Here is an 8687-nt window from a genome sequence, read left to right on the forward strand (position 1 = left end):
GCTGTAGTTTTCAGCAGGGAATGGGGGGCAGTGGAGGAAGGGATGTGGCAGGAGTAAGCATCAAAAATCACTGAAGAAGACTTTAGACACTTCACTTGCCCCAGTAATCCTCATGTGTTGCCACTTGGGTGGGGGACTGCTGACCTAGATCATCTCTTCATGATGGTAGCCTTCCACCCATATCCTTGAACAGATGACTATTTCAGAACATACAGACTACGTAAAGCCATATTTATTATTTTTCAAGAGCACTGTGTCATCACTGATGGTGTTTTATGTATTTTTAGCCTCAAAGAAGATTTGCTCAAGCGGTGTGCTTTTACCAGCCAGGCACTACTGTGTTGATCAGTGATGAAGACTCTCCCAGCTCCCCGGGTCAGAGAGCCAGCTTCCCAAGACCCTTTGGTGGTGTTGCAGCTGATACTGAGCACTCAGCCAATAGTGAAGGCAGCCACGAGACGGGGGATTCTGGAAGGTTCTCCCATGAGTCCAATGACGAGATACACCTGTCCTCAGTCATAAGCACCACACCCCCAACTTCCAGTTCCTTCACTGGCAGTGAGTCAGGTGGGGATCCCTCCTTGAGGAAGCGTGAGGACCCAGCAGTGCCGCTGGATGCCGAGCAAACTTCCTCCTCGGTTTTGCAGCTGCCGTCCGCCATGCTGCTCTTTGATAAAAACGATTTTCCAATCTAGAGAACCATGTTCAGGTATTGCCACCTTTAAGTCTGTTCGAAGGACAATGAACAGGGAGCCAAAGCCTTTTGTGAAAATCTTGGTGTCTTATTGGGTAGTTCAGCATTTTTTTTTTTTTTTTTGGAATGTATTTTGTTTTTTTATGTTTAAACTCATGTATTTTGAATGTGTCATTGTCAGCAATGTGAAGAGACAGTCAAGATATTTGACTGGATTATAAAATATATCACTGGAGCAAAGGGAAGACTTTGGAAAGCCCCTTTGCTGACTATCTACCTCAGTTTGCCAGGTGGCGAACTCAGAAGAGACAACTTTGTTACCTCATTTATTGTGGTAGTTTATCTCCGCTCCATAACCAATGATACTTCCTAGTAGCATTTTGTTTTCATTGCTGTATGTGTAGTGCGTGTGATCAAGGGAGTCATATAGGTATATGAGTAAGAATGTTTATCTGAAGCTCTGATTTTTTTTTTTAAAGAAAATTCTGACATCTGCATGGTTTGGAAAATGTCATACCTCCACTGTGAGGACTGTCGAACCACTGAGAAGAGAAAAAGTGGGACTGTTGATTTTAACGAATGACCAAAACAAAACAAAAAAAGTGTCTCTCTTTTGAGAACAGAACTATTCAGTAGCATATGGGAAATTCTGTGACTTCAAGGGCCTTTCTGATTTGGGCATTAGCGTCCGAGTGCTTTACCTGCTGTACCCTAAACCTCAGCTGCCTAGAGCCGTGCCTTTTCTACCTTCCCCTTTGCCTGATGGTCGGCCAAAGGCTGCACTGTCTAGTTTGCAAAGCATCCTCACCGTTTCCAGAGTTAGTTGCAAAACTCCATGCAGAAAACAGATTTTTAAAGAGAATCGATTAGAGTTTTTGTTTTTTAATCCCACCTTGACTTAAAAAGGGTAAAGAAATTTCATAAAATATTAAGAATAAAGATAAATGCAACAGTAGACCATAAAATGAACTAGAGGTTATCATGGTAACAGTGCCTTCCATTATATATTATGAAATTCTTTGCCTTATACCTTTTTAATATTCATGAAGTTGTTCAGGACAAGAGTACAGAAAGTTGCCTTAAGAGTTTCTTGGATTTTATCAATAACTATTTTGATGTATAGTATCTTATCAAAGCATTTTAGTTTGTCTTCATGCAGGTTTGGTTTAGGGATAAGTATTCAGAGCTCTACCACCTTGCTTGTATTTTCTTGAATTCTTAAGAGAATTTGGTACTCTATTTATAATCTTCTTTCCGTGTCAATGCTGTGAATGAGGAATGCTAACTCCAGGAGTGAGTTAATCCTCTTGCTGGTTTGAAATCAGCAAACTGTTTACTCAGCCACATAGAATAGGCCTTCTTTCAGTCATGAGACAGTTACCTACTAGGTACCCAGCAGTGTAAGAGGAAAAAGAATTAAACACATGGTGTAGAGAGGGGACCCCATTTTTTTTGGTAAGTATTTCTTCACATTATCTGGAAATGACTTCTGAGCCTCATTTTTTAAAAGGAATCTTAATGGATTTCCCCTTGAAACCTTTGGTTTATGGGGTGGGGGTGGGGAAATGATGCTAAATGGTGTTCTAAAATCAAAAGAATATTACTGGGTGTAACAGTCCCACCTCCATCATCTCCTATCCCAGTGTCTGATGATGCATCTCTTATTGTTTCTTAATCTGCAGTTTTGTGCCAAACTGGATGTGTTCAGAAGCAGACCAACATTAAGTGCCAGCAACCACTGGTGAATAAAGTCAAAGTCCCCATTTAGTTATCTAAGTAGGGGCTTCATGGCAAAACAAAAAAAGCAGAGCTTTAGGTGAACAATCTGAGGCAAGGAAAAATGCTCCTCGTGCCTTTATAGCTCCTGTTTATACTACCTCCTTTTAAAGTTATTCTAGTGTTATTTTTTTCCTGTACTCAGGGAACATTTTGTTACTTTTAAGCTGCCTCATGCAAGCATGGGCAGATTGACAGGGTATGGTGTCTTTTGGTTCGTAAGTAGTTTTGTGGGGCCAACTTTTATCAGCATCCAAAATTAAGGAATATAAGGAGTTTGCTTTATTTTTTAAACTTTCATTAAAAGGCAGATAAAATCTAAAGTTGAAACATCATCCATCATGGTTATGGAAGATGTGTCCAGGGCTGCATGAATTTGAATCATTTTAAAAGTCTAAAAAGATGATCTGACAGTCCTTGAGGAAAGTATTTTTGTTTGTTTTTTGGTTTTTTTTTTGATGAATAGGCCCATAGTTATGGTAGATCTTTAGGCTATAACTGTTTGCTAATTATTTACCAGTACATTTTTACTTTTTCACCTTTTCATTGTGTTCTTATACAGATTTTTTCATAATAATTCTGTTACCAAAGAATTTTCAGTAGAAAGTAAAAATTTGACTATAATTTCCCCCCAAAATTGAATTAACTAGAAACATCTATAGGTATGAAGCTTATATAAGTAGTTACTAACCCAAAATAATAGGGTTTATATTGATTGTTGTAGTTAAATAGACTAGTAATTTCAACCTACCTTATTGTTACCAGAGCATTTAAAATAAGTTCTTTACCAGCATATAGTTCCAAAGAATTTCAAGTGTAATTTTTTTTTTCTTCAGCAAGTAAATCTTCATAGACAGTATTAGAGTAAAGTATTTTTAAATTGTTGAAACTACTTGTTGGAGAGAAAAAAAATCTTTTCACCAAAGATAAATATTTTGGTCTCATTGAATAAGATGTTTAGTATACACCAAAGACTTCTTTTTACTTGGCCAAAGCTAGCTTCTTTGAAGTCTTAAGTATAAAACTGTAACTAAAATGTGAAGGTTCTCATTCGTCTCTCATAGTGGTGTTACTTCATGGCATTTCATTCCAACGGGGTTAATATGCAAATGGTAACTATTTTCTTTTCCAAAGACTTATTTGCTGTAAGTACTGATACACGCATGCCATCTTTATGCCAAATATTACAAGATACTGCTCATCAGTATTTTCATACCAAAGACCATTAAAGTATATAGATTAGCCTGTAAGTAAGTAAAGATGAGCAGATTTGAGATAAATTTATTTAGAGGCTGATAGGAATCTAGCTTTAGTAGCAAAAGATATCAAAGGGCTAAGTTTACATAATTAAAAGCAATACAATTATGTTGGTATTTATCAGTGTTTTTATTCAAGTACTTTTTATCAGCAAATTATAAAAAACCAAAGATATTTAAGGTTACCTCCGCATATAGACAAATTTAGTTGTACATTAAACTGTTGTTTCTTGTTTTTATGTCAAACAAACTTGTCTCTCCAGAACCCAGTCTGTATCCAGATAGCATACATAGGGACTTTCCATCAAATCTGCTGATTCAGCCACAGGATGTTTTTGCCAAATGATGTGATTACTCTCCTAAGCACCTTGAGTGTGAGATGTCAACAGAAATCTCAGCAAGTTTTCCATTCCAGAGCATATGGCAAACCCTGAATTAGCCTGTGCAGTCTTCTTCCTGCTTAAAGCATTACCTGGTTGACTCAGAAGACTTGAGGCAGTCCCAAAATAATAGGGACATTCTCATCTCTGGGGAGCAGTGGCATATAGTGGGCAAACAAATCATATCACTGTTTAAGGGGGCTATCCTTCGATTGATGTGCTCTTTAAAGTTGTCCATAAGTCGAAATATTTTAATTTCATCAAGGGACCCTAGTGTTTCAAACTTTAGGGGGAACCTTGGGTGAAACCATAATCTTTTTAATGAAATCTGGGGTTTTATATTTTGATTAGCCTAAAAGGAAAGACACAGCTTTATCCACTAAGTAGCTTTTAAAAAATCGGCTTTAGCACACCAGGGAAATTCGATCCTCGGTGAAATGCCTTTTATTTGCCTTTGCTTCAGATAAGAGCACTGCCAACATTGGGGACAATGACAGTGATTTGCATTAGTTTGTCTTGACTTTGTTAAGGACTTCTGCCAGAAACTTGCTCATGTTGACTACTCAGGATCACTGGTCAAGTCCATATGGAGACAACTTTGAAGAGTGTCCCGAAAAGATGAAATTGAAAGTATCTTTTTATTTTAATTCAAGAATATCCAGATGTGGTTCCATTTCACTGGTGGTGTAGTGATTCACATATGTTTCTGTTTCATTGAATGTAAATTTTTAATACTGAATGTAAAAAAAAAAGTTTCAACTATATGGAAAGAGTCATGATCTTTCTAAGACTAAACATGTATTTTGTAAACTCTGTTCTTGACAAGTTGCCACATGGATGTCTGGTAAAATTGCTTCGGTTTAATAGAATAATTTGTGGGCTGTGAGCAGAGTAGAGGGTTCTGGAGATTTCCATATACAACCAGTTGTCTACTTGTGACTTTTATTGGTGTTTAGAAGAACATATACATAGAATTCTGTGTTAAGTTGATTTATGCTCAGGACATAAGATCACAGGCTAATGCAATGTGTATGTCTGCAGGCTTTAATCTTCTCAGGCAGTTTCCCTTTTTAAGCCTTTGAAAGTGTTTAGGATTATGACAGTCTTGCATTTTTATCAGACAGATGCTGTATTTTCTTAATGCTGCTGTAACAAATTATCACAAACTTGATGGCCTTAAAACAACACAGATTTATTACCTTCCACTTCTGTAGGTCACAAGTCTGATACAGGTCTCACTGGGGTAAAATCAACGTCTGTTTCCTTGGGGTTTTTTTTTCTGGCTTTTAGAGGCTGTGGACTCTTCCCTCCATCTTCACTCTGACCCTGCTTCCATCATTGTATCTCTTTTTCTGACCCTAATCAGGAAAGGTTCTCCAGTTTTAAGGACACATGTGATTAAAGTGGGTCCACCTGGATAATCCAGGATAATCTCCCCATCTCAGAATCCTTAACTTAATCACATCTGCAAAGTCCCTTTGCCACGTATGGTAACATATATAGAGTCCAAGGATTTGAGCATGCACTTTTGTGTAGGGCCATTATTTTGCCAACCGTAGATACATTATTACTGTAGAACTGTATAATTCTGATCCCTACAAAATGTCTGTTGCATTACAGAGATTGGAAGTCTGAAGTCATGTGCCCCTTAGGGATCTTCAAAATCTCAAAGCTATGAAAACCTTGGCTTGTAGTTTATCAAGTGTACACATTAAACTTCCTTTCTAGATCACTTGCAAAAACAATTCAGCTTTAAACTTTTTGAATATTTGCTTTATAAATTAACGTCTCAGTTCTATGCATTTAACAGAAAGTTTCCTTGGCTCTAATTTATGGAAGTTCCTCAGAAATTTTTGATAACTGTTCTTATTATAGTTGAACTTTCTGCCTTTCTCTTAAGTAATTATGTTGCTGGGGAGGGTTAGGGGGAAAAAAACCTCAAACATAGGGACTCAGTAGGTGAACAGAATCATGCTCATACCCATTCTTCGTCTTCTAACAGGATATTTGCAACATGCCACCTTTCTACTAAATCAGGTTTATTTCTTCAGCTGTTTTATTTTCAGTGTGGTAACCGCTCGATTTCCCATCAACCTCAGCAGGAGCCTCCACTCACCTCATCAGAATGTGCACATCCTAAGCAGTGTTATCTTCCTTGTCATGCTCTTTCTTTGATTTCAGTTGTCCCTCTTCCTGGAAAGTTTAGATTCCACAGCTCAGGTTCGTTCTAATTCCTGGATGGTTCAAGTCAATCCTTCTTTCAGTTTTGAAGGATAGTGTCTAGTTCTAACCCTAATTTTCAGTACGTCTTAACTAAGGAGATAAAGCTATCTCCATTATGGGGTAGAGACCATGGTGATATTCTGAGTCGGGATAATGTACTGGTCATTTTTCAGCTGCTTTTGACCCCAGTCTCTAGGAAGAGATAATGCGATTTACTGAGCATATGCAGTGTGCCAAACACATGCTTCATTCCTGCAAACTACTACATTCTGCAAAGCAAATATTGCCCCCATTTTAGAGATCAGGAAACCGAGGTTTAAAATGTCTAACTTGGCCAAAGATCACAGCTGGTTAAGTGGCTTAGCCAAGATACAAACCCAAGTTGGTTTAATTCCAAAGTTGATAGGATTTTTACTAGGATACATTTTCTCAGCTAAGAAATTATATTTAATTACTCTGGCTCGTGGTGCCTTCTGCTGTGTCAACACAACCTGTCCACATAGTAATAGCCGATCAACAGAAGTCTTAGTTGTGTCCATTTATTCACAGGAGGAATTTAGGAGGCTGAGCTGTAACTCACCTCTTGTAATCTCCTAACCTCCTCCTTTTCTCTGTTAAAACCTTCAATTTCTCTTAGCCAATATTGCCTGAAAACTGGTGCTTGTGCCTAGGGTTACATTAGAAATAAGGTAGTTTTGGTTTCCGGAGTCGTTCAGGCATTTGCCTAATAGATTAGGTGTTCAGAATTGGATTTTATCTTATGTGATTTTTCTATAGTCCCCATATCCAAATAGGAATTTATTAACTGGGAAAAGCCAAGTGTGTAACCAGTCATCCTTCCTTGCTAGATCTGGAGTCAATAGTTTTTACATGAATTACTACCTAACTAATTCTTCACACTAATTTAGGAGGGAGCAAAGTTGAGGGAGAGTCGTATAATAGAACCAAGTATAAGTTTAGTTATTGGAGCACCTAAATTCTAGTCATTTACCATTTTGAGAATTGTGTGGTAGGAAAGTTCTTAACCTATTTCTGTTCCTTCTCTAACCATGAAATGAGGGGATTTCTTGTGCAGAATGAAGCAATAGTACTATGAAAACTTAAAAGGAAAACAAAGTGTAAATAATTATAATCTGCAAGTCATTTCTATGAGGCTGTGAAACATTTCTTAACGGATTTTTTTTTCTTTACAGGTCAGCCTTTTCAATTACGTTTTGCCTGTGCTAAAATGAAAAATGTTTGCATTTCCTGTATGTGCACCAAAAACTAACAGAAGAAAGTGGTTGTTAAAAGATAAAGACTAGTATTTAAACGCTAATCTGTAAGGTAGGAAAATCTACAAAAGGATATGGGAATTTGCCTCAATTTAAATCTTTCATTTTTTTAAAGATAATATTGTTCTACATTTTACTATGGTGCTATTTACATGAGTGTATACAATTACCAAATTTTCTCAAATTTACCCTTTAAACTGATATATTTTGTAATTTAAACTATATATCAAGAAAGCTGGAAAAAAGTATTAAGTGTTATCCTACATGATTTTTCATAGTAAAAATAAATTTCATCACAGAGATTATCAAGATTTGTTTAAATGTGCCCCATACCCTCACAGCTACTAAACTTTAAGATCTTTCAAGACTTGCCCAAAATGAAATTTCTTATGAAAAGCATTCTATAAATAGCTAACTAGGGTAACTTGGATAGCCTTTCTAATTATGCAACATCTTGCTTTTTTAAATATCAGTTTAATACGACTTTTAAAAATGTATATTTACATTTTATATTTATATTTGTGTCTAATGCCTATCTATTCCTTTTGGTTTTTAAAGTCCATGAGAACAGGAGTCATGAATTTTTAATTTTAACTTTAGATGCCTAACATCTTTCCTGGAATCTTGGTTATTCAAACAATAGTCAAAACTCAAACCTAAAGCAAGGACCTCCAGTCTTCTCCTTCCTTATAGTTTCCATTTATGGTGGAGGCTTTTTTGGTTAAAAGTTAGACAATATAATAGGGAACTTACTTCAAGACTGCTACACTGAAGGTAGAATACTATGAGATAAGATGTCAATAAGGATCCTACAGCTTCCAAATCTTGACTGCAGAGGAGTCACCATAGAAACAAATCTGGTGTTGACGGGGGGGGGGGGGGGGGGGGGGGATGTCATCTAAGAACCTTAGTTCCTATCCACTGTGCTTAACCATGGGGTCTCTCCTGATAGGCTGGTTCAGGCTTCCCCACAGCACAGTGACTGGGTCCCATCACCATGCATCCTTTAAAAAGACGTGAAGTTTACTTGTGGAGTGGGTGTCAGAAAAGTTGTTACTGTGTTACTGTGAGTTGGCCTTCAGCA

At 37.1% G+C, this 8687-nt stretch overlaps 1 protein-coding gene across 4 annotated transcripts in view; it reads left to right on the forward strand.

Moving 5' to 3' along the window:
- Window positions 1–8471, forward strand: part of PRTG (protogenin) — a 135966-nt gene extending 127495 nt beyond the window's left edge. For 2 of the 4 annotated variants that reach the window (XM_064570447.1, XM_064570444.1), the window contains one exon: window positions 288–8471. In XM_064570447.1, the coding sequence (XP_064426517.1) occupies window positions 288–695 (408 nt within the window). In that variant the 3' untranslated portion in view covers window positions 696–8471. The remainder of the gene's footprint in view (window positions 1–287) is intronic. The other 2 variants (XM_064570445.1, XM_064570446.1) reach the window with 2 other exon arrangements.
- Window positions 8472–8687: the final 216 nt, after the last annotated feature.

This window comes from Mirounga angustirostris, unplaced genomic scaffold (genome assembly GCF_029215605.1).
Source record: "Mirounga angustirostris isolate CCGP_5_RB_7025 unplaced genomic scaffold, mMirAng1.0.hap1 SCAF_9, whole genome shotgun sequence".
Classification (NCBI taxonomy): Eukaryota; Metazoa; Chordata; class Mammalia; order Carnivora; family Phocidae; genus Mirounga; species Mirounga angustirostris.